Here is a 27230-nt window from a genome sequence, read left to right on the forward strand (position 1 = left end):
ATAAAGAAGCCAGCGTGCGTAGTGGTTTCAGCCTTGGTCTACCGCCCTGGAGACCAGGGTTCAAATCCCCGCTCCAGCACAGGAAAAAACCCCACTGCCTGACCTAGAGCAAGTCTCTCTCGCACACTCTCTCAGCCTCAGGGAAAGGCAAGGGCAAACCCCCTCTGAACAAAGCTTGGCAAGAAAATAGGTTCGCCATAAGCCGTTTATGACTCATGGACACACAACAACAACAACAACAACAAAGGCAGAATTCAAAGATATAGCTGTTTTAGTCTGTAGTATCACTTATGTAGAAAGATCTTAGCGCCTTTTAGACTCACCAAAAGAAAGAAGTTGGCAGCATGCCCTTTCCTAGACTCAAGTTTACTTCCTCAAATGCATATAGCTACATATGATGCATCTATCTATCAATACAGAAGCATATAACTATAGATACTATACTAGACACCAGTCTACTTCCTCAGATGCATATAGCTATATATGATGCGCATATATATATATATATATATATATAAGCTATATTTGCTATAGCAGACATCAGTCTACTTCCTCAGGTGCATATGATGCATCTATCTGTCTATCTAGATGCATATACCTATACAGTAGATGCTATACTAGATGTCAGTCTACTTGCTTAGATGCAAATAGTTATACAGTATATGATGCATCTATCTATCTATCTATCTATCTATCTATCTATCTATCTGCATATAACTATAGATGCTATAATGCACGTGAGTCTACTTCCTCAGATGCATATGGCTATATGTGATGCATCTATCTATCTAGATGCATATAGCTATAAATGCTATACTAGACTCAAGTCTACTTCTTCAGATACAGATAGCTATACATGATGCGCATATATATATATATATATATAGCTATATATGCTATAGTAGACATGAATCTATTTCCTCAGATGCGTATAGCTATATATAGAATCATAGAATCATAGAGTTGGAAGAGACCGCAAGGGCCATCCAGTCCAACCCCCTGCCATGCAGGAAATCTAAAAGCATCCCCGACAGGTGGCCATCCAGCCTCTGTTTAAAGACCTCCAAGGAGGGAGACTCTACTACACTCCGAGGGAGTTTGTTCCACCATCGAACAGCCCTTACTGTCAGGAAATTCCTCCTAATGTTGAGGTGGAATCTCTTTTCCTGCAGCTTGCATCCATTGCTCTGGGTCCTAGTCTCTGGAGCAGCAGAAAACAAGCTTGCTCCCTCCTCAATATGACACTCCTTCAAGTATTTAAACAGGGCTATCATATCACCTCTTAACCTTCTTTTCTCCAGGCGAAACTTCCCCAGCTCCCTCAGTTGTTCCTCGTAGGGCAAGGTTTCCAGACCTTTCACCATTTTAGTCACCCTTCTTTGGACACGCTCCGTTTCTCAATGTCCTTTTTGAATTGTGGTGCCCAGAACTGGACACAATATTCCATTTGGAGCCTGACCAGAGCAGAATATAGTGGCACTATTACTTCCCTTGATCTAGACACTATACTTCTATTGATGCAGCCTAAAATTGCATTGGCCTTTTTAGCTGCCGCATCGCACTGTTGACTCATGTTCAGCTTGTGGTCTACTTAGACTCCTAGATCCCTTTCACACGTAGTTTCATTCAGCCAGGTGTCACCCATCCTATATCTGTGCATTTTATTTTTCTGCCCTAAGTGCAGTACCTTACATTTCTCCCTGTTGAATTTCATTCTGTTAGCTCTGGCCCAGCTTTCTAGTCTATTCAGGTCATTTTGAATTTTGATCCTGTCCTCTGGAGTATTAGCTATTCCTCCTAATTTAGTGTCATCTGCAAATTTGATAAGTATTCCCCCAATTTTTTCCTCCAAGTCATTGATAAAGATGTTGAACAGTACTGGGCCAAGGACAGAGCCCTGTGGGACCCCACTGGTCACTTCTCTCCAGGATGAAAAGGTGCCATTGTTGAGCACCCTTTGATGCATATACCTTTTAGCTATAGAAGCTATATGCACCTGAGAAAGCAGACTTGTGTCTCGAGAGCTCCTGCCGCCAAGCCCTTTCTTCCAGTGAGTCTCAAAGGTGTCCAGCCATCCCCGCCAAGGGGCCGAGGGCGGGGCAGCCAGGGCGAGGGCGGAGAGCGCTCCCGAGGCCGGGCTTCGGCGCCCTTGTCTAGAAGGCTGCGAAACTTGGGAGGCTGGAGCCTGGCTGCGCCTTTAAGAGCCTGGCTGGGGAAGGAAGGGTGCTCCCAGAGAAGGCAGGGTTCCCTAGTTCCTCCTCACCCCCCTCAAAGTGTCTCTGGCCAGTCCAGCGGGAGGAGGAGGAGGAGGAAGGGCAGGGGAAGAGAGGCGAGGCTAGGCTCTCAGGGGCTGCTCCTCCTCCTCCTCCTCCTCCTCTTCTTCCTCTTTCTCAGTCCCTGCCTCTCCTTTGGGGACAGGGGCGCCCCTGCTTCCCTTTGCCGCCTGAGTCGGAGGGGTGTCCCCAGCAGCAGCAGAAGCCGGAATAGCATTAGCCATGGAGCTGTTCTTGTGCCCGTCTTGCCGCCGGCTGCTCTGGGACCCGGTGACCCTTCCCTGCGGGCACTCCTTCTGCCGCCGGTGCCTGCCCTCCTCCTCCTCCTGCTGCCCCTCCGCCCGCTGCCGCCTGTGTCCGGGGGAGAAGCCGCCGGCCTCCCGCTGCCCGACCTCCAGCAACGTGCTGCTCTGCAACTTGTTGGAGAAGTGCCTGCCCCGGGAAGCCCAGCTGGCGCGGCTCAAGGCGGACGCCCGGCAGCTCCTGCTCCGGGACCGCGACTACCGGGCGGCGCTGGGGACCCTCCAGAAGGGCCTCCGCATCGGTAAGGAGGAGGAGGAGGAGGGGACCCTCCCTCGGGGACCCAGAGGGGGACGGGGACGGGGCAGGCCCGCCTGGGGCGGCGGCACGGGCACCGGGCCCTGGCTGGTTATGCAACTTGTCACCGTCTCGCCGGCTGCATTGTGTAAGCGGCAGCCAGGGACCAGGCTCCGGCGCAGGGCAGCCTCGCCTCCGCCTTCCTTCCCGATGGGCTTTGGGGTATTTGTTCAAGAAGTGAATAACGAGGGGGATAGTCACGTATTGGAGGCGGGAGGCAGAGAGACCTTGGAGCAGCACCTTTGAGACTGACTCACTGAAAGGAAGAACTTGGTAGCTGGAGCCTCCCTGGACTCCACTCTCCTTCCTCAGGTGCATCTGGCGGTGTTGAAGCCAGGCACAGGCACATGCCATTGGGATGTGAGGGTCTCAGTGCAATGGGAAGTCCAAGGCTTTCATGGCTGGCATCCATAGTTTTTTGTGGGTTTTTCGGACTCTGTGGCCTTGTTCTAGAACCCACAAAAAACGATGTCAATACAAATTACTAATCCTTTGTGTTTGGAAGTGAAGTTGCAGCTTGAACCCAGGATTGCGTTGGCTGCACGAAAGCAGAAGTCCAGAGTGCTGCATTTTCCCTAGAGGAAAGAGACCTTTTACTTTTCTTTTCCTTTCAACCTGACAAAAGTACTCCACTAGCAGAAGCTGTCCTCCTTTGTAACTTCAGGCACACGATCATCGGGTTGGTGCTGGCAGTCAGCGATGATGGCCTCAGGAAACCACTTATGCAACCATGGTTTTAAAAGGGGGGGTTTAAATATATTAAATACATTGAATATATTGTAACCTGCCTTGAATCCCACCGTGGGAGAAAGGAGGGGTATAAATCCTGGAAATAAATAAATAAAAAGAGCCACGTTGAATCCCATTTTGGGAGAAAGGCAGGATATAAATCCCTTAATTGATTAATTAATGAATTACCCCTCCCCCTCCTTTGCCCAGTCACTGCCATTTAGGAGACACTTCTTTGAGATCTTGGGAAAAGCTGAGTTGCCAGATTGGTGTTGCCTAATCTGCTCTTCTGCTCACATAGTAATGCTAGTCTGTGGTCATTTCAGACCATCTATATTCCCATGTAAGAGAGAAGTAAGGCCATTTATAGTTGTCTGGGATTTATGTATCCCTTCTCCCACTGTACGCACTCTTTAAGTATATTTGTGAAATCAGTTAACAAGGGGGATAGTGGCTTACTGAAGAGGGTGTGAGAGCCTGAACCCAGGACTGTGTTGGCTGCACTGAAGCAGAAGTACAGAGTGCTGCATTTTCCCTAGAGAAGATAGTGCTGCATTTTCTTAGGCATAGTGCTGTATTTTCCCTAGAGAAAAGAGACATTTTACTCCCGACCCCAAGAACTCTGCAACTGTTGTTTAGAGTTGTCATTTTTCCCCTTTAAAAGATAGGCAATAGTTCAATGGATGCTGCTTTTCTGGCACAGGGCTGCAACAATTGGAGAAACTGTGCTTAATGAATTTAACTGATATGCTGCCTTTCAATGCACAGGACCTCTGTTATGGGAGGAAAAAAACCCAAGTGATTTACTTTATTATTCACCCAGCAATCTTCATTTGCCGGCTTATTCCCTCTTTAATAAACCTAAAATGTAACTGGAGGACCAGCTTTGAGGCTGGAGGTCACCTAGGCCTTGTTGGAGCTAAGAGTGACCTAAGCGTACATGCTTCGCTGATTCACACCTTCCTCTCTACGCAGAAATGCTGGCACTCTTGCAGTGTTCATCACTTGCTCAGAGCCTGTTACAAAACACCAGCTCTCAGTTTGCCATGACTCAGACAAAGAGCACAGGTGTTTAAAGTACACACACGCACATGCAGGTGAGACTGGTATAGAGGAATATTACAGAACTCACATGGTACTACTGTTATAACACGGTCTCTGTGGGAACTTTATGATCCTCCAAATGTTGTGCAGCTCCAGTTCTCATCAAGTGTAGCCAAGGGTGAGGAATGCTAGGAGTTGTAGTCCACCAATACAGGGATACGTGCTCCCCATCCCTGCCCTTGAACCCCTACCATAGAACCTTGTACGGCAGTAAACGCCTTTGAATTGCTGTTGCTTATCATTTACTTACTGTACAGAAAAAGCACCAACACATCAATTATGCACCAGTTCTGTCCAAAACACTGTATTGACTGTTGTGTTTGGAGTGGGTCGGTTTGTTTTTGGTCCCAGCTCTTGGCATTAAAAATATAAAGAAAAAAATTAATATAGAGAAGCAGGATTTTCCTTGTGAAAGACAAGAAAAAGTCTTGGACCAAACACCCCCATCCTCCCAGAAATCATTTTATAATCCCCCCCCCCCCCCCATTGTTGTGTCTTTTTGGTCCCGACCAATGGACAGGATTAGGATTAAACAATGTTTTGCTGATTCAGGGAAACAGATTTAAATGACTGCCAAATCCAGTATGATTTCCTCTTTCCACTGCAGCACAACTGAGCATCCTATATTCCTGTTCCAAAGGGCTGGGAGATCCCTATGGGTGGACCTTAGTGTTGCAGGAGGGAGGGGACGGGAATGAATCTCCGTGACATGCACCAGCTTCTTCTTTGAATAAAGTTACATTTTTGTGACATTTTATTGCATTCCAAAAGCTACTCCTGGCAGATTAATAGTTATATACTTATCTATTAACAAAACACTTGCTTTAGAGTTGGTCCCAGTAAACTCAATGTGCAAAATGCATAAGACAACAGGTTATTTAATTCAAAAGCACCAAGAGTAGGTGTGGTTATCAAATACTGTTTGACTTCAACTGCTATTATTCCTGACCTTTGTGGTGCTTGGGTCAGATGAGATTTGGAGTCCAGTGACACCTGCAGTGCCAGAGGTTCCCTGTTCCTAATAAATAAGATGGTTTCAAAACACAACATGCACATTTTTATTACTGTAAATATAAATGGCCAACAGAAAAGATTATCATTAATGCTATGTAATTTAGTTTTTTGTCAGGCCTTGGCTCTAGAAAGTATACAGTGGACCCTGGGGTTTGGTGCCAGGACCCTCCATGGGTACCAAAATCCATGGATGCTCAAGCGCTCTTGAGGGGGATAATGACTTTTACTGGAGGTGGGACGTAGAGACCTTGTAGCAGCACTTTTGAGACTCAATGAAAGGAAGAAGTTGGCAGCAGGAGCTTCCCTAGACTCCACTCTACTTCCTCAGGTGCATTTGGTGGTGTTGAAGCCAGGCACAGACATATATGATGAGGTGGTAAAATGTCCTGTCTATAAAATGTCAAAGTCAAGGTTTACTTTTGGGGTTTTTAAAAAATATTTTCAAGTTGTGGATGGTTGAATCCATGGATCTGAAAGGCTGGCTGTATTCTGCTTTTCAGCAAAATCTGCATAACTAAGATATGAAGATTTACTCAGGAAGTTAAATATTAAATATTTTGTTCTGGAGGACACTATTTGTCCTGAGCATATGTATAACTACATTCACCTTTCTCACAGTAGAAATATCTGAAATGTATGTCTTGCCAGACGTTTAATTTTGCAGCAAGTTGCAACCAGTAGTGGAGAACTTCTCACCCACTAGATGTGACTAGACTCCAACCCCATCGTCCCTGACTATTAGCTGTGCTGGCTGAGGCTGATGGGAGTTGCTGATGAGGCTGATGGGTGGTCACACCCTGAATTGGGTCTCCAAACACTGAACACTCACAAAATTCCCATTTCAGTCTTATACAGAAATCATATGTAGACTGGGAGAAACTGTGCACAGGCTAACAGGCTCTAGTCTAGAGTAGGAGAAAACTGCTCAAGAGTTACAAATGTTCTCTCTATCTTACTTCTAGACTGAGTTGGTAACAACATAAATTCACCTGGCAAGTTTGGGTCATACCTCCCCCCCCCAACAGTGGTTCTGTAAATTCACAGTCATGATGATGTAATAGACAGAAATTCCACAGGGTCACCTTCAAGCTAGACAGAAATTTTCATGTTGGATTTCTGTGTATGATACTGCTAGTATGGCATTACAAAGACTTCCTCAGGGAAAAGGCTAAAGAGGCATTGTTACATACTGAGCAATACAATAGGCTGGTGGCATCATTGGGAGGGTGGGGTGGATATGGACTGCACCAGGTGACAGCCCACAGGAGAGGTGACACCCTGGTGGGGTCTTCCTGCTGCTGCTCTGTGCCCCTTGTGGCTTTATTCCTGGCTTGGCTCTCTCCCCAAGGGGGGAGCCAGGCTGGCAATGAAGCCATGAGGAGCAAGCAGCAGGAAGAGGTGGGGCAGGCTGCTGTCACCACCCCCTGGCAGCCCCCCCTGCACAGGAGGTCACCAAGTATGGTGACACCACTGCAATAGGCATTTGGTATTCACTGGGATTTGGTTCTAGAATCCCCCCTCCATGAATTCCAATGGTCAATGGCGTAGTAAAATGGTGTCCCTTATTGATTTTTTTTTGTGTGTGTGGACAAAATCATTATTTGTCTTTGGATTTTTTGGCAAATATTTTCACACCACAATGTGTAATCCATGGATGGTAGAATTCATTGATAAGGAGGGCCGACTGTACTTCCTGTTTGATCATGTGCTTCCTTGCTGTCTTACCTTTTCAGCCATGATATAACATTACACAAAGTGCAATGGCAATCTCATGAAAACTTACTAGACTGGTTCTCAACTGTTTTGCTAGTTGCACTTATTCTACTTTACATATCTTCACATTATAATTTCTTCCTATTATTGTTTTTGTTTTATGTTAGCACAAGGGGAATTTGATCACTCTGAGCCAGCATGATGTAGTGGTTTGAGCATTGGACTACAACTCTGGAGAACAGAGTTCAGCTCCCAGCTTGGGCATAAAAACCTAGTGAGTGATTTTGGGCAAGGTACACACCCTCCGCCTCAGAGGAAGGCAAAGAAAAAACCCCTTTGACCAAAACTTGCCAATAAAACCATGTGATAGGTTCACCTTAGCGTCACCATAAATCAGAAATGGCTTAAAGGCATACAGCAATGACAACAAGATAACTAGGCATTTTCTACCCAAAATGAGAAAGAGAAAAGGTTGTGTTAATCTAAAAGTGTACTGTTAGTACTGATAAATTGTTTGTACTGTCTAAAATTCTAATAGCCCTATAGTCACCAATATTTTTCTGAATACTATTTTTTATGTATATTCTGCTTTGACAGCTTTTTAAATGTTACTGACCTGCGGCAAAAGCAAATCTCTGGGATCATTTTTATTTTAGGCTGTAGTTCATGGAAATAAATCCTATGGAATTCAGTGGAGTGTACTACTGGTTGACATACATATAATCTACTGTTAATTTCTATATGTTTGTGGTGTGATGGTGGATTCTAGCAGGGATGGGTAATACAGTATTTTCATTCAGTTTGGCTTTTGACATGGACTTAAGAAAAATGTATACACCTCTTTGTTAGTGGAACAGGAACCTTCAGAAAGAGAGTGCAACATTTACGAAGTGTGCACATATTCTAAACAGATTTATCCATCTAGGGTTAGCAATCAAAATTTACCCACCAGTCCTATGGTAAAAACAGTCAACTGTCTTGTAATCCTTAAAAGAAGACTCCAGATAATTTTTAGATACAATAGACACAATTAATCAAGCACAACTGCTGTTGGAGTCCTATTCAAATCAATTGTACCCACGTGGAGGCAAAAAGGGATTGTGTTTCTAGTTATGTTTCTCTTTTTCATGGCTTTTAGTGAGCCATGAAGGCTATTTGGGGGGATGAAGTTTATACACATGAGAGCCAGTGTGATGGACTAGCATTCCAGGAGACAAGGGGGTTGAATTCCTGCTCAGCCATGGAGACTCACTGGGTGATTTTGTGCAAGTCACACTCTCTCAGCTGTTGAGGAGGGCAGTGGTAAACATCTGACTCTTGCCAAGAATATCTCATGATAAGTTGTCCTTAGGGTTGTTACAAGTCAGAAATGAATTGAAAATAAACAACGGCAAATTTATTCACATACCTGGAACAGTTTTATTGTCAGGGTTTTATCTGTGATCCCCACAAATTGTTTATCTCACATTTTTACCATTTTAAAAGATCAGCATCCATTGAAGCCAGTGTCTGACTGAGATCCATAAAACACTTTGATTTAAATCTCCAAAGAACTTCTGCAAATGTGTCTGGCAAGCTAATGATTCCAGTAAACAGTATTACTGTCTGCATAAAGTTTATTCAAGTGACAAACATGAATTGAGATCTGAACCCGGGACACTCTGAGCTAAGCACATCAATTACATCACACTTATTTCTATATAATGATTTGTGGAATGATTTGGTGACAATACAAGGAGAATCATTATGGATTATGTAAATTGGAAATTAATGTTGCTCAAAGTGGTGGTCCATGGTCTACTGATGTTCTGTGAGCCACTGCTGCTGGTCCTTGTCAAGAAAGGGAAAGAAAGAAACAGTTGTAGCCACTGTGCAGAAATACAGTACTCTTCCCTGGCAGATTAAGAAGAAAAAAAGCCCTGCATCAAATGGCTTAAGATGTACTGCCTTAAGTGAGGCTCATAAATAAAACAATAGAAACAATTTAAAACACATCCAGATTATAACAGGAAAGTAAGGATAAAATAGCATTATGCAAGGCAACAACAGAAACAACATAAAAGGCAACAATAGCATAAAACCATGAGAGCTGGTGTGGTGTAGTAGTTTGAGCATTGGCTCTGGAGACCAGAGTTGGAATCTCTGCTTGGTCATGGAAACATACTAGGTGACCTTGGCAAATCACACTCTTTTGGCCTTAGAGTAAGGGAATGGCAAGCTGTCTCTAAAGAAATCTTGCCAAGAAAACCTGTGATAGGTTCAACTTAGGGTCACAATAAGTCAGAAATGACTTTAAGGCACTTTACATACAGTCAGATCTTCCTGTCTTCAGGCTTGCTATCTGCAGATTGGTGCATCCATGGATGATCTCGCATCCTGTATTCTGCTCAATGACGGCCCATGCACATGGCTGCACCAGTGCGATCATGTGCTCATTGTGCCACCATTGAGGAGTATGGGACTTTAAGTCCCATGGAATTTGCCATCCGTGTGTGTGTGTGGGGGGGGTCCAGAATGGAACCCCCCCCCACTGATATGAAGGGCCAACTATACCTACATATACATTTAAGTTTGGCCCAAAGACTGTAAGTTAGGCCCCACTAGTTGACACAGAAGGGGACTCTTGCAGACTTTGGCCAGTATTCTACATCAATTACTTAATCTATTTACCTGTATTTATTCATGCATAACAGCTCCATATTCATGATTTCTGCTAGGTCATGACACTATTGCCAAAACTGTAACTTTCTCCTTGACCTACTTTACTGGTCTTCAGTTGCATGGGAGAAGGAGGTCCATTCTGCTGGAGACTGGAGCACAGGGTAATGATGTTTCCATCAAGTTTGGAGCAGGGAGAGGAATATGGCCAGGAGAAGTTATATAACTTAGTAGGTGATGTAGCCTACTGACCATTATTTGGCAGCTGTATATAGAAAGAAGCACTCCTTCAAGTAGTATTGAGGTCTCAAGAATTTAGCTGTTTGAATGTCATCACCATCACCTTGAATTTAGATTGGAAGTGAATTGGCAGCCAGGGCATCTCCTTTAAGGGTGATATGATGTGTTGTTTACATCTTGCTCCTGCAATCTGCACTAGCTGTCTCTTAAAAGAAACCTTTGATTTTTAGATATTTTGTAAACAATTTTAACAGATGTAAAGTCAAAGGTTTTCATGACCGGCATACATAGTTTTTTGTGGGTTTTTCGGGCTATGTGGCCATGTTCCAGAAGTTTCTTCCTGACGTTTCGCCAGCATCTGTGGCTGGCATCTTGAGATGCCAGCCACAGATGCTGGCAAAACGTCAGGAAGAAACTTTTCTGGAACATGGCCACATAGCCCGAAAAACCCACAAAAACAATTTTAACAGAAGTATTAATTTATTAATACTTATTTTAATGAATATTTTATGAACAAAGGATTTATTCATATTAATCAAGTGTTTGTTAATTAAGTACATAATAGGTTAATGGCCACACTGAGTCTCCTGACGGCCCTAACAGGTGCATTCATATATAGAAGAAAAACTTTTCAACCCCATGTTTGTATTAGTACATATTTGCATATCTATAGCTGAAAACCATAAAGGTAAATCTAATAATATCCAAACAATGATATCTTTATTGGGACAACCAAAATGCATAATATACATGTTGCAAGCTTTTGAAGCTCCACTGGGTTCTTCATTGGGCAAGATGTTAAAAACCATATAGGAGAAAAAAAATTTAAGATGTTAGTCATAGGCCTGCATTTTGCTGTGTTTGGAGTTTATCGAACAGGAGGAATTTCTCTTAAATTCGAATGAAAAGAAAGTGGGGCCAGAACACATTCACTTCAAGTCGCTAGTTTCACGCAATCACGTGAATGCGCATTGCATTCGAACTGGCTCCCCATTGCCCAAAAATAGCATGCCATTGCCCAAATTTGTGAAACCACATGATTGCATACAGACTGACTTTCCATTGCCCGAATGTGCGTGTGGCGGTCTATCACGCAATAACGTTAAACCCCATGATTGTGTTCAGATTGCCATCGGATTATACCTCCAATTCCTTTTGTCTGATAAACTCCTTTGTTCTCAGATGGTATGGAGGGTATTTCTTGCAAGCTGCAACCTCCTCTTTCTGGCCATGTGGTTACTGGGAGATTCTCAAAGTAACACAAAAAAGATGCTTCCTTTGGAATCCAATATCTCTCCATCTCTTGTGAGGCCACAAGGTATTTGGAAAAAAAGTTCAAAGTTGTATTACAAGCAGATAGCTTTATAGCTTTCTATGATGTAGGTTAGGGGTGAGGATCACATGGCCAGTGAAATGTATGTGGCCTGCAAGGTATTTTTCACCCACCCACACAGACTTCCCACTTAAAAGAATGTACTGGTAAATTTTTTTGTCAGTAATGGAAGCCTTCATGATGGGGTCCCAGCACAGTGGAGGGGAGGACCTCTTATAACATGGACTTCTGGCTGCTTCAAGATTTGAGGTTTCATTTTGAGGGGGTAAATGCCCCCTCACATTTGCAAGATGGGAAATAGTCCTCTGGGTCCTTGGAGCTTGCTCACCCCTGATGTTTGTAGTGTTCTTCTGTTCAGTGGTGGAGTTACCATGAAAGCAAAGAACAAGTGCAATAACAGTGAAACTGTTCAGAAGATGCATGTCAGATGTTGTACAGTTAACTGAAGCAGCCTCAGTTGTTTGCTGAAGTAACAGTAGCATATTCTTTTCTGCTTTCTCCCCTTTTTTGCTGTTTTTAGTGCTTATATGGGAAGGAACTGATTTTTATAGGACAAAAATGGCAGCTTTTGTCTTGATTCCTGTAGTGTATCCCTACTGCACAGTCATAACAGTTCAATACCTCTTTGAATGCCATGACTTTATCCTACACAATCTTGGTATTTGTAGTTTGGTGAAGTACCTAGATTTATCTGTCAGAAAACTCTAATGTAGTTCAACACTAGAGAATTTTAAGCACCTTGTGAAACTGCACATCACGAGAGTCCATAGAAGCCACAGGTGGTATCAAAAATGCTATAATTGTTTAGTGTGGATACACTCCTGTTATCCATTCCGAAAACGTGTAGCTCACTGAACCTTAGGTGCTGACATCATTTTAATCTCTTGTTTCCTTCTGTTCTTCAGCCACTGGAAGCATAGACAGGTAATAGAGACACATAATGTAGGGTAACCTGAGAAATTCCTTATTGGAGGGAAGAGATACTTGGCAAGGGGCATAGTCTTTCACCTTTAGGCATAGTCTAACAGCCCATCTTTTGGGCTCAGGTTAATTGAATGTAAAAATAAAACCCTGAACTCCTTATTTATGCACAAAAGACTGGGATATTTAACTTAGCAGTTTAACAACAGGTAGAGTTGCAGTGGGAAAATCTGATTGATTCTGACATGCTGTTAGATCCTCAACGTGTTAGGCTTTTTCTTCATCCCCTTGCCACCCTTCTTTACCTTATTCCTCCAAGACAAGTAGAAAATTGTGTGGCCATGTTTTACAAAACACATCAGCAAGCAAGCTTGTTCAAGAGTAAAGACCCAGTTACAAGGAACACAATTAGATCTAGGTTTGCTAAATTTTGGCCCTGAAATCCCAGAGTTTAAGATTTCAGGACCAAAGTAAGAGATCTATAATAATAATAATAATATGAGTTATTTATATTCCACTTTTTCCTTGCAGAATCAAGGCAGACTATAAAGCTATGGATAAAAAAAATACAAAATGCACCCCTCTACAAAATACATCACAGCAATTATAACATTCCACTGAACATGTAGATAGAACTTGGGGCTATCTGTAGGGTTATGTAGGAATGGTGCATAGTGGAGGCTGATGTTGTTGATGTTGATGGGATGGTGAATCCATCCTGGGGTAAAACCTGAAAGGACTCACTACCCCACTGGCATGGGAACCACCACTGATGGTTAGTAGATGTTTAATAGACTGATTTTGCTAAAGCCCAGTAGTAATTTGCAAAACAATCTGAAATTTGTGGATTGGGTTTTGATGTGTGGAAAGTCAGCATTGGAATCCCAACTAGGGGAGAACCTGGCACAACTCTGGGTGCTCAAGTAAGGGAGTTTCTTCTGGAGAGCAAGAGAAAGCATGGTGTAGTGGTTACAGTACAGTTCTCCACCATCTTGTACATTCCATGCAATCCATTGCAATGTTACTTGAACTAGGAATGACAAAAAGCTTAAAGAGGTTTGGTGATAACTTTTGCTTAGAAATTTTAAAGATGTGGGACTCATTGTTCCATTCCTTCAGCTGACATCTCTTTATTGTAGTCTAAGAAGCTTAGAAGGCAGGGAAGACACTTGCTGCTTAGAGGCAAACATGGTCATACTGAACAGTTTTATCATAGTGACATGTTCTCAGGGAGCTTCGATTCCACATCCGAAGAAAACAGAAGCTGTGGAAGTGCCCACATATTTGGTTTGTTTGGCTTTCATTTTATTAGTCATTATAAATAGTAGGTAATGGAAATATTAATAGTGCAAAATTTCTACAGCATATGCCATTAGAAGGCATTTTGCATGGTCAGAAGCCATAAATGGCTAAAATATTCATGAACCTATAGACCTCTGGTCCTTGCAGACATCTCAGCGCTGTTCATCAAAGTAGTAGTGCTGCGGCAAAACTTTTGTTCTTTCTGTGATGGTCTTCTCCTTTGACATCCATTTTCTAACAGTCTTCAATATCATGCTTGTTCCCCACTGTCTGAGCATACTGTAGCCATTTTCATGGGTTTAGTAAACATATGGGACAAGGGGAGAGGGAGAGGAAGAGGGAGAGAGAAAGAAACAGTTGTTTTCATTATTCTTGCTTCCACACATCTTTCTGAAGAGAGCTGTTTCATGTACAATGGTACATGCAATCAGTGATCCTGCCTCTTGCACAATTTCCATTCAGGGAGTTTATATCTTGCATATGTGGGTTTAGGACTTTAGCATGTGTAATCCTAGCTTTTCTTCCTTTCATGTTTTCACTGAACTGTTATAATGGATTCATCTGTAACCATCCACAGTGACAATTTCTAACTTTGCTTTCCTTGCTCTGTTTTGATTTCTGTTTGGTTGGGGATGGTGCTGGGTTGACCTATATTGGATTTGTTCTGTAGAATGACAATGGATTTAGTACTCTCGTGCCCTTTTAACACCCATTGTATGCATGGGGTGCTTATAGATGATGGGTTGCTCTTCCTACCCATAAAAGGGATTATGCAGCCATTTGTTCATACCTTCGAAAATGCACTCTCTCTTATTCCTGACAAGAAAAAAGAGGCAGTGTGGTATAGTGTTTTGAGGTTTGAGGTAAAAACAACTGGGTGACCTTGGGTAAGTCACACACTCAGCCTCAGAGGCAAGGATGAAAAAAACCCTCAGAAGAAATTTTGCCAAGAAAACTCTGTGATAAGTTCACTTTAGTGTTGCCATAAATCAGAAATGACTTGAAGTGAAAGAAATGATGGAGAAAAATGGGGCAAGTTGTTATGAGATTAAGATGACATCTGGACAAGCATCCATGATAAAAGTCTGTGAAAAAAGCCTTATGTGAAAATACCCATGATCTGAACTGAAAATGAATCAGTTCAAGTCAGCCATTTCCAGGCTGTATCTCCATCCTGTGTGTGATGAATGTCACTGAATTTTGTGTATGTTGTTTCTACATATAAAGTTTGTGGCAGAGACAGAGTTTATTGGACTTCATAACTGACACACTGGGGTGGATGGGACAGTTCTTATTATATGTTCTTCAAAGTACTGACAGCCAAATGACTATCAGGTCTATACTCTAGTTTCTGTGTCAATCCGGAACTGGTGGATTTATCTTGAAGAGCTGATTGTGAAGAATTTTAAATGCAAGAATATTTCAGTTAACTTTTGTTTTTTGAAAAAGGAACTAAGTTCAGTGACTTAGCTGAAAGTTTCTGAGCCTCAAGATAGACACAAGGGTCAGTCTTTAGCTGATTTATGTCAGTGGGGAATGTATTCTGTAGCACACTGAATACAGGCTCCCTTGTCTCTCATTCTCTCAGCTTCTCTGTGATGGAAACTGTTGTTGTGTAATCACTTTTCTGCAGTGCTGATAGGTGAATCACTACTGCAGTACTGATAGGTGAATCATTACAGCAAATACAGCTGCATGCCTTTTATACAGTGGAGATTTGCAAGATGGGGTAGAATGGGGACTCCATTTACAGTCTTGTATGCCACATAGACTAATGATTTTACCAGCCTCAGTGTATCACTCTAGCACCAACCCAGCAGGCCCTGTCCTGAAGCATGCAGGGCTGATAGGCAGTGTCAGATTCTGCTGAACTGCACAGTTCCATAGTTGCATAAGACTAGGTTGGGGGGAAAAGAAAGAAATCTGGCTTGAATCTGAACAAAAGGAAAACTAGCAAAGATATGGTGAATATTTTATTCTAAGCAAAGTTGATTGAGTTGGCTAAAGAAAATGCTGAGGGATATAGATCATGAGGATAAGCTGGTTATCCTCATATTCTAGCAGGGTCATCAGATGATGTCCTAGTTGTGATTAATGCTTTATCACTGCTGCAGATAAATAGTGAATTTCAGAAGGAATCTGTCCAATTTAGATCCATTTTGATCAGTTCCAAATAGGATCAAATCTGGAGCAGACTGGTCTGGTTCAAAGCAATTTGGACCAATCCCAGGGTTGGGAAAACCAGGCAGTTTGTTGCTAGCTACATCATATAATAAAAATGACTTACATGAGGGGGGTGAGGGGGATTTTGTTCAGTTATAGCTCTAGTCTATCGTCTGGGCAGGAATCTCACTGATACTCTCCAATAATGGCACTGGGGATGAGACAGGGGAGGGTGGCTGAAGTATGTACATTCATTTCTCTTCTACAGCTTTGTGCTCTTTGTCTAGATTTAGAGGGTTACAGCAGCTCACTGCCTGCCAGACGACACAGTGCCCACCATGTTGGTTCTCAGTGAAATATTTTATTTTTATCTCTGGTGTTCAGTTCTGCTCTTTAGTGCAGCCGTACTTGACCTCTGAACTCAGAAGATACTCTTGGGAACTGTAGCACAAACATGTCACCAGTACTTTTCATACTGTCACCATAGCACAGTAACACCAATATTTCGGGGGCATCGGCTATGGTGTCACCAAAATCAGGCACCTAGGTGAAAACAAACAAACTGAAAAGCTTCCGTTATTTTGATTTTCCAGTGCATGTCAATGTGAGATTTCTGAATCTTGATTTGGATGCAATATCCAAAGCAATTCAGATTAGATTCAAATCTGTCTGAATAATTTGGGCTTAATTTGAATCATCAAATCAGGATCTGAACCAAACTGGGGACCCTGCTAGCAATGAAAACTCTCAGAGTGATGCGCTTTATTTGGCCCAAATAGCATTACCTGTGCACAGGGGAAGTATTGCCAGTGACTTGTCATAGGATATTTTTCATTTGGGTGACAAAGGGAAACACAGAAATAAGAGCCCTCATGCAGAAATACATCTTTCCTGTGAATAGCCCAATAAGGACTGGGCAAGAAACCCTTATGACAGAGTTGCCATATGTCTGAGTTGACCCAAAGGTATATAACAACCATAAAGCTCAGTGGATACAGAATCCAAAGTAATTGATGAGGAGAAAGGGGACAGAAAATCAAGGGGAAACAGGTAGCCATAGTGAATAGAATGCACTTCACATTGCAATGTCAAGTTGCAGGCCCACCTCTTAGTCACAGAAATAAATATTATGTATAAGCCACATTGAACTCAAGGGAACTTATTTCTGATAGCATGATAAAGGATTGCAATGTTACCACTAGAACACTGAGTTATCTGAAAGCTTAATGATCAGAAATGAGCACAAACATACCATGGGAAAAACTGGTGTATTTTATATGTTAAAATATGTAATACATTCATTTTGTACCTACCAGGGAGAACCCATGGGAGGCAACTTTACAACAAATAAAAAACAAATATAGGAAAAGCGAGCCAGACAAACTGGAAACCATTTAAAAAGTGGCAGGAGGTAAAATGTAAATACTGTAGGTAGTACCTATGTGAAATAAATTGTTCGAGCAACAGAGAATATGAGTATAACATGAGTATAACAACAGAGAGTATGAGCATAACCACATAAATGAATTGTCTGTATTCCTTCCTTAATTAGAGCTGATCCATGTACATCCTTGAGATTCCATGCTCCCAATCTATCATCTAGTTTCTTTCCTACAGCAGTTTCTGATTTTTAAAAAGGGTGTATATGTCTGCTGCTATGCAGTAAGAAACTGCAGTGGAAGTACTGGAAGGAAATATCATTGATAGAAAGGTAGATTGTATCTATAATATATTGCATGGGTTCTGGAGATATTAGGGTTCTTAATTAGTTTAGAAGCAAATTTTAAAAAATATATTTTCATAGTTGTTTGTAGAGCTAGTATATGTTAATATTTATTTATTTATTTATTTGATTTCATTTTTATGCCGCCTTTCTCCCAGAACAGGACCCAAGGCTGCTCACAAGATAAAAACATTTTAAAAACTTGCAGTAAGACTTTAAAAAGCGTTAAAATCATCTAATTAAAAGAGTATTAAATTAGCATAAAAACATATAAAAAGTTAAAGCATAACTAAAACACACACCCCATATAAAACCACCCTGTCATGATTATCATGTTAAAAAGCCTGCCTAAATAAAAACATTTTTGCTTGCCAGCAAAAGCCATGCAGGAAGGGGGGCCAGTCTAGCCTCTCGTAGAAGGGAGTTCCAGAGGTTGCCTTTATTTATTACATTTATTTCCATTAATGAACTAAATGAAGTTTAATGAACTTAATGAACTCAAGGTGGCATAAATGTATCTCAGCAATCTTTGGTCTTCCCAACTTTTTCATGAGGTAGCTCAGACTGACAGGCTCACCCAGTAAATTCCATGGTTCTTTGAGAACCTAGATTCCCCAGGTATGAGCTGAACGCAAATCTTGGAATAGGGTAAGTAACTTGCCCTGGATAGGGTTGTACTTGCCCTGAAGGAGCGGGTGTGTAGTGTGGGAATATTCATAGATTGATCTTTGTCACTAAATGGTCCAAGTGGACTGCATTTCTTGGAGTGTTTGGTGCCAACTCTGACCAGTGCACCAGCTATGATCTTTCCTAGACATGGATAACTTAGCTACAGTAGTCCACATGCTACTGTCTGGATTAGTTTACTGTATTGTGCTCTATGTGGGGCTGCCTTTGAAGATGATTTGGAAGCTACAGCTAGTACAAAATACAGCAGCAAGATTGGCTTCTGGTGTATCATATAGATAACATATAACATTGGTCTTAATAGAACTGACTGAATTCAATATGCTGGTGATGGCATTTTAAGTCTTAAGTAGCTTGGGACCTCAGTACTTGAAGGAGTGCTTGTCCCTGTGTATGCTTACAGTACCTGAAAACTGAGGTCTGTAGGAGAGGCCTTCTTCTGTGTCCTACTATCGTGGACAATATATTGTGGGAAAATATGGGACAGGGCCTTCTGTGTTGCGGCATGGAGGTCTGACTGATACCAACTTTGGTTTCTTTCTGGTGCCAAGTCAAATCATGGCTTTTTATTAAAGCCTTTGGGGACTAATTTACTTTGAAGTGTGAATGTACATGATTTTAAATTGTTGTAGCTTTTAAAATTGTTTTAACTGTTGTCTGGTTTATTATTTATGGTTTTAATCTGGAAGTTTTAAAAATTGTTCATATTGTAGGCTGTCCTGAGGTTCTACAATAGAGGACAAGATTAAAAGGTTTCAATAATTTTGTAAACCATCTTGGGTCCCTTGGCAGGAGAAAGACAGGGTATAAATTGAACAAATAAATAAGTAAATAAATAATGAACAACAAATAAATGAAGGGTAGGCATACTGGACTGAGCCAGAATATACAAATAAATTGCTTTTGTTAGGAAGGGAGGAAGCAAGGAAATGGGATTTCTTCCCATGGAATCTATCATTTTAAAAACGGAAAGATAAAAGGAAGCTATAGAACAACCTCTAGTATGTTTTCTGCTCATTTTGAGTTCCTTGTGTCTTATTCTTTCAGTGTCCTATGGGATTGGGGCATACATCCAGAATCATGGAATAAGTCCCAATAAAGGGGGTTTTGCTTCTTCTTTTCTGCCATATATTTTCTCATAGGCAGAGCTTGGAAGAATTTCCTTTTGATCTACAACTCCCAGCACCTTCTACCCAGATGGTAACCAGCCAGATAGTTTAAAAATGCTTTCAAGCTCTCCTCTTAAGACACTGTGGGGCTAGTGCCACTGCTCCCCTAAAATTGCCAGGATGAGCCATACCACATAGTTCTGCTATAGGTGTCTGTTAAAGTGGATGAAAGAAAGCTCTTTTGAGATATGGCACCAGAGAAGAGTTGTGAGAATACTGTGGAGAGCCAAGATGACAAACAAATAGGTCCTTGAACAGATCAAGTTTGAACCTTCCCTGGAAGTTGAGATGATCACATTGAGACTATTGTATTTGGCCACATCATGAGAAGGCATGACTGATTAGAAAAGACTATGATGCTAGGAAAGGTAGAAGGCAGTACAAAATGAGGCAGACTGCATGCCAGGTGGTTAGATTCAATTAGGGAGGCCTCAGGCCTGAATCTACAAGATCTAAGCAGAGCTGTGGAGGATGGGGGGCTTGGAGATGTCTCATTCTTGGTGTTGCCATGAGTTGAGGTCAACTTCAGGGCAGCTAACAAGGGGGCTGTTCACCTTTGAGAGGCTTTCATCCTGACTGATTCTAGTCAGCGGCTTATTAAGTTGTTGGTGGTGGGTTCTGCTTTCCTAATGCTAGTGTGTGCAGTGTTGCATTTTTGTATAAAGGCCTGAACAGAAATAGTGGACCTGTTGGCTCAAGGAATTTGGAAGTTGTAGTTCAAACAAGTAATTTTTTCATGCTTTGATGTTAAATGTGTTACAGCTTTCTGAGCCATGATTCTAAAGTGTTATGCTTTTTGCTGTAGCTCCAGATGACTGTATGCTGAGGCTGTGGCGATCGGATGCCTATGTGGCTTTACAGCTGTATCCGGAGGCACTGGAAGATTTGGAGGTGCTGTGCAGGCAGGAGCCTGAAATGTGTGAGGTGAGTGTGCAACTTGTGTTGCACTCCTTCTAGAAGATTCTCAGGCTTCTCTGAGACTCCTAAAGGAATGTTATCTAGTTGAAGGAACAGTTATCCCCCACTATGATCTTAGTTTTACTGTGCAAATATTTTGCCTTATTTGTGGAAGTTAATGAGAAAGTCCATGGGATGATATCTTCAGTTTTCATCCTTCTGAGGTTTTTCATGTCTTTTTTCTTACTAAAGGAAATCAATTAGGGCCCCATTCAGACTGGCCCCTCCCCCAAATCTCTCCATTAGCAAGTGCCCACTACAAAAGAGGGGCATTTTAAATCGAATGTATTCTGTGCCTGGTGTGAAGGTGCCTGCTGTCAATCAAGCGATCATCATGGTGACGTTTTGCAGGGGCATCGGAAGTGTCCTCCCCCCTCCTTTTTTTTTAAAGAGCCATGCACAAAATGCCCCAAAGTGTCAATTTTTTTAAAACTTCTTTTTTGTGTGTTGTGTGTATATGTGGGCAATTGGGGCAGATCTGCCCCTGTCCCCATTTTCAATCCCATGCAAGCTAATGCATCTCCCACTCCTTGCCCTCCAGAATGCCTCTTACACATGTAATAATAATAATAATAATAATAATAATAAATTCCTCACCTTGGAAATGCCAGAAAAGGATGCAATTGCCACGCATTCTTTTTTTGCTTTTAAAAGCAATTCAGGGCTGCCTCTGAATTCAGTAGCAAAAGCATGTATCATTTTGTCTAATTGACAAGAGCAAAAAATGTAACATTCGGATTGTAAGTCTAGCCCTTTGCAACATTTGTAACATTTGCTGAAAGCGAGCAGATGAAAGGGAAAGTGCACAAGCTGCTAGCCCTGCTCTATCTGCCTCAAGAAAAAAAATCATGCGCATATTGGGTCAAAAATAATTTTTCAAAAATATGAAAAGGGGGGGGGGGAGATGCCTGATGTGAGCTCCGTTCGTGCCCTGCCTTTGACCTGAACTGAACTGACTCTTTTCCTCTTGCTACATTCTCTTCAGAGGGGCTTTGCCATTGCCTTCCACTGAGGCTGAGAGAGCGTGACCTGTCAGTTCCAACTAAAGTAGACCCATGGAATGAATTGGGAATAAAAGGGAAATGCAGTGCAGGCATTCCTGTAGCATCCTCATATAACACAAATAATAATAATAATGATAATAATAATAATCCAGGAGCAACAGGAAAGTAGAACAAGCAAGCACCCAAAAAATAATGCGCATAAATGGTCAAAAGAGGCTGATTTCCCTACATCCCCCAGCATGGACCCACAGCCCTACTTCCCTGGGCAATCCTCCTTCCTTCTGACCCTCACCTCCCTTTGAGCTTTCTCCACCACCCCCCACCTCCCTCTGACAATAATCCAGAAGCAAGAGGGAATGAAAGTAGAACAAGCAGCCTGATTTCCCTACATGCCCCAGCGTAGCCCCGCAACCCAATTCCCCCTGGAAATCCTCCTCCTCTTCTTCCTTCCATCAGACCCTCGGGGATGCCCATTGACCCTTTCCCGCAGCTCCTTCATCCTCCTCCTCCTCCTGCTCTGTTTTAGGATCCCCTCCATGGCTCCCTTCCTCCCACAGCCCCTTTCTCCTCCTCCTCCTTCACCACTTTCTCCACCCCCCACCTCTCTCTGACAGCCCTCTGCAGCCCAAAAGTCATCCCTGATTTCCCCCTTTCCTCCTGTCCTTTGCATCCAGATTCCCCTTTTTTTGGCTCTTTCCTCCTCCTCCTCCCCCCTCCCTTCTGACGATGGGAGGGAATGCCCTGCCCTGCCCTGGGGCAGCTGTTCATTGGTAATCCTCAACTTGGAAGCTGCCTGGTGGTTTTGTTGGGTGGATCTTGTTGAGGAAACAGACTAACCAAATCCATCAATGAAGTGTTTGGTTTCAGGTATAGAATATAAACATAGTGTTGTGCTAATTGGTTCATCTGTCAATTCCCATTAATCTTGCTGGGCCTCAACAACTCTATTGGGTTAAAAAAAAGCCCCAACTTGTCCAGCTTCCTGTCTTACACAGTCTTTTGCTCATTTTATCTCATTTTTTTTGGTGTGTGTCAGCAAATTAGTAAGACAGGAAATATGGAAAGGCTAGAAGGGTAATTCACAGCTCCTGCAGTAAGCACATAAGAACTAATGGCATCAATTAAGGTGAATGCCTTTATTTTTATTTTGTTTTTAGTTACCTTTTTAACAAAATAATTTTTAAAAATGGGAACTTCTGGGTAAAATTTCAAATGCTTGCAAGGAAAGGAGTGCCCACACAATTGGAATAAAATCATTCTTTGGGGTGGGGGAATGCCACTGGTATAACAATTAGGTTCTCTGTTCACTCCATTGGATATAATAAAATAATATAATAAAAATAAGAAATAATAATAAGAGTTTAACCAAGAGGCTATTCACAAGTAATAAATCTAAGAGATTTATTTTAATCATAATAGATAAATGAAGAACAGGATGAAGGCCCAGTACATAAAATGGGACTTGAGTGATTGTACTCTCTTGGCCAAGTTCAGTGTCTGAATACAAAAAGTCCCTCATTGCCTGTCACAGACTCTCAGTTCAAGTATATTTCTAAATTACTATACCATCGTAATTTATCAGTTATAGTCATTTCCACTGCTAAAGTTAGAAACATATGACCTTGCTTATACATAAAGAGAGACTGGTGAGGGAATGATGCATCCCTCCAGATATTGTTTGGACTGAAGCTCCTAGCATTCTTTATGTTTGGCTATCTTAACTAAGGATGTAGGGACTTGCAGTCCAGCAATATTTGGAGGTCTTGCAGTGTTTTCACTTGGGAACTAATCAGAACTTATAAGTAACTAGTTAAAAATACTGTAATTTGTTGTCGTGTGCCTTCAAGTAATTTCCAACTTATAGTGACTCTACAGCGAACCTATCATGGGATTTTCTTGGCTATATTTGTTCACAAAAGGTTTGCCATTGCCTTCTCTTGAGGCTGAGAGTATGTGACCTACCCAAGGTCACTCATTGGGCTTCATTAATTACTTTTCCCAAAAGCAAAACTATAACCACATGACATTGTGATTGTAATGTAATGAGGGATAACTTCACTTCTTCTGGTAGTATTAATGGAGAAACAAATGGCCTTTAAGGGGTGGCTTCCTTCCAAAGATGGATTGGGGCTGCGCAAACATATACCCCAATCCAACCTGAAGCTGGCCAAAAAAGGAGCGGCAAAGATCAGTTCCTTTTTTGGCTGGCAAAAAGCTGGCTTTTCCCACCTGGCTGAGGCTGAACCTGGCTGCAAGTTGCTCTGACAGCGTGCGGCATATAAACTTGAAGGAGCCGCATTTTGCTGCTCCTTTTTGCATCTGCCAAAGGCTTGTGGGTGGAGCTAGGGCACAGCGTCCTCACACTGGATGCCCTAACCCCACCCCCAGGGTGCCATTTTGGCGTGCTCCGGTCCACACAGTGCACACTATCATAACACCCCTCCAGTGCTGCATCCACATGATGCAGCCCTGAAGGGGTGTCATAAAGCCATGGCTTTATGGCATCCCTTTGAGGGCAACTTCTTTTTGCCCTCTCCAGAGGCCAAATGGGGCCACGGTATGAGGTTGCTGTGGCCCCGATCCAGACAGTAAAAGGGCGGCTGTAGTAAAGGGGTGGTCTTGAAGTTGCACACATCTAAAGTGTCTTTTACAGGCCATCTGTTCCGGTCCTTACTGAACCTTTTTATTTATGTTCATAGATATGATGGTGTCCCCCCACAAATAGAAGGGAAAGAATATTAAATGGTTCGAATGCTGACTTGTGATGTGCTTTGTGTTCTATTTTGGATGTTGGCTTGATGTCAGGGTTGATAGGAGGAGGAGAGTATATTTTGGTACCACAGGCTGAAAAGTGTATGTTTGTATATACAGTATGTATAAAAGAAATTGATTTGAAATTCACCAGTTATATTTGAAAAAAAAATGAAAAGAAATCATTACTTGTAAAAATCCTAACTATAACAGTAACTAAACACTTTGGATATCTGGAAACTATTGCTGTAACTGATTACTTTTAAAGATAGGTTCCAGGCTCTACAATTAGTTCAATATTGTCTGTAGTCACTGGCAACAACTCTTTCATGTTTCAGTCAGGAATTGTTGAGCTTTAGCTAGAAATGCTGGAGGTTGAACCTGGAATGTTTGCCACAGTAATATTTAGCACTACAGTATGAATACTGAAGAAACCTGAAAGCATCTGGTTAAAATGTTATGTTTGCTTCCTTACAGGGTTTTTTAAGGAAGGGGAAGGTGCTGCTGGAAATGGGGAAACAATCTGAGGCCCTGCTGCAATTCCAACATTGTCTTACACTGAATTCCAGTTTCCATGCTGCTCAGTATGAGATAGAAAGGGTAAATGTACAATGGTCATTCAGTTCTGAATTAAACTTTAGGAATTAATAACAATTGCTTTCACTGGAAAATTCTTGGATTTTTCCTTTTTGGTCTACGGCAGACTGAGATTCTTTTCTCATATATCATCTTGTAAAATATAGACTCTGTTCATCTTTTTTCAAATAGTGTATGGTTCCTTTTTGACCTCCCACAAGCACCCAAAACTCAGTTTTAAATAATCTGACAGGGTGATGATGTATATACTTGGGGGATAGCATTTGTGGTCAGGTGATATTTAAAAAAGTATATGTTACTATTGCCAAATAAAATGATATCTGGATTGTGAGATGTGCTTGGTAAAAAATGTGCCTATAGTTGCCTTTTGGCCTACTTGCATGCATATTTTGTTAGGCTTATGGTTAAATAGCTGCCAGAAACAATTTATTTGCTCAGTGAAAGGAAAGGACCTGAAACAGAATATCAATTTGAAATCTTTTTTTACTTGTGATCTCACAGGCCAGTGAAATCTGCTTTTGGCTTGCTTAACACATTTTACTGAGAGAAGGAAAAAGAGATTTATTGCTAGCATCATCATCTCTAGTGTTGTTTAAAAATCAAATTCAATCCTACAGGTTCCTTTCAAAAATAAAATAATGTATATTCTTGTTTCCAGATTCTCACAAATGATGCCTCCCCTCTTCCAGGCACTGTAGTGGAGCTAAAGAGTGATATCAGTCAGAACTTGAAAGGATCTAACTCAGGGAAAGAGCTAGCTTTACTTGTATCTTTTGAAGAAGAATCTTCACAGGTAAGCAGCATGGATCAGTATGTGTACAAACTGTATACAATCGCCCTTTCTTTTTCACGGGGGTTCAGTTCCAACCCCCCTCGCAAAATATTCAATCCCCGTTGGCTTGAATATAGGTGCAGATGTGTGGGTGGGTGCCGCAAGCATGTGCCTCATTTATTCTCCCTCCATTTGCCCCTTGCACATATGTGAGGGACGCTAATCTGAAGACCGCAAGAATAGAAGGAGGACTGTTTTTCAAGACTTTAAGCAAGTTTCTATTAACGTCTTTTATTATGTGTGCTTCTCTTCCCCTCTGTCCATCCTGGAAAATAAGTGTTTAACCTGTTTCTTTTCTTTATTTAATAGAATTTGAAGGAAAAAAGGGAAATTTGTCTGGGAGAACTTGGTCCAGATGACAACCAGGCAGCATATGCTACATCAGAGTGCCTGAAGAAAAAGTCAACTACAGATTTTTTTGTAAAGAAGGAAGGGGGTGAGAATAGTAGAATAAATATTTGTAGATCCATGATGTTTATAAGTGAGCCTCTTGCCTCTTTCTGGGAAAAGCTCACCAAAAACTGTTTCCTTGTTCAGGTCTCCTGCACTGAATTCAATATAGGATTATGGCATATTAAATATTAAGTGTCTAAAATACACTGGCCAGGTTTTTTTTGGTCTTATACAGTCGGAGTTCCTTATCCATGGATATATAAGGGATGCCATTTTGTTATGCCATTATATTTAATGGAATTTGAGCATCCATGGATTTTGTTATCCGTGGGGGATCCTGGAACCAAATCCCAGTGGATAGCAAGGACCCACTGTATATAGTATAAGGTCCTACTTGGGAAGCAGTTGTGTCATTCACATGAATAATTAAATCTACCAACCATTATGGCAGTGTGGTGCCATATAATACAGTCAGCCTTTGAGATCAGTGGGAGATCCTGCCTCCCCATGGATACCAAAATCCATTGATGCTCAAGCCCGCATTGTCCCCAGTGGCAGCACATGCATGTGGCTGCGCTGCCATTAGGGAGGGCCCCCATTGTCCCATGGCAGTGTGCGCACATGGCCACACTGCCACTGGGGGCAATAGAACCTAATGGCAGCACAGCTCTGTGCATGTACTGCCATGCACATACCACCATTGGGGATAACGTGAACTTGCTGTCCATGGATGCTTGAATCCGTGGATGGCAAGCCCACGGATACCAAGGGCTGACTGGATTATTGACCTAGCTTTATGATACATTGGGGTCGAAGAATTTGTAGAAAAGAAAATCTTAGGTTGATAACACTTTTCTTTCTTTTTAAAAATTATCTTTATTCCACATACAAAACGTAACTTTAAGTTCCTATCACATTGACAACATAAAGTTACACATCTAAACAAACAAAACATTCAGACATTCTCAGACACTTTCTTTAATCCTAAAAGACAAAAAAAGATTACACATTTCTATTCAGCTGTGTCAATATACATCTAGTTATTTCAGAAAACAGAAACCTATGTTTCT

General features: G+C 41.9%; 1 protein-coding gene across 3 annotated transcripts in view; it reads left to right on the forward strand.

Annotated features, from left to right (window-relative positions):
• The first annotated feature begins 2380 nt into the window (after window positions 1-2380).
• The window catches only part of LOC149321760 (LON peptidase N-terminal domain and RING finger protein 1-like), a 54821-nt gene continuing 29971 nt past the window's right edge, over window positions 2381-27230 (forward strand). For all 3 annotated transcript variants that reach the window (XM_089528111.1, XM_089528119.1, XM_089528129.1), the window contains exons 1-5: window positions 2381-2817; window positions 20432-20550; window positions 24816-24938; window positions 25594-25728; window positions 26077-26203. In XM_089528111.1, coding sequence (XP_089384237.1) covers window positions 2496-2817; window positions 20432-20550; window positions 24816-24938; window positions 25594-25728; window positions 26077-26203 — 826 coding nt within the window. In that variant the 5' untranslated portion in view covers window positions 2381-2495. The remainder of the gene's footprint in view (window positions 2818-20431; window positions 20551-24815; window positions 24939-25593; window positions 25729-26076; window positions 26204-27230) is intronic.

Source organism: Sceloporus occidentalis, unplaced genomic scaffold (assembly GCF_023333645.1).
Source record: "Sceloporus occidentalis isolate IW3139 unplaced genomic scaffold, rSceOcc1.0.p SCAF_1, whole genome shotgun sequence".
In the NCBI taxonomy this organism is placed as follows: Eukaryota; Metazoa; Chordata; class Lepidosauria; order Squamata; family Phrynosomatidae; genus Sceloporus; species Sceloporus occidentalis.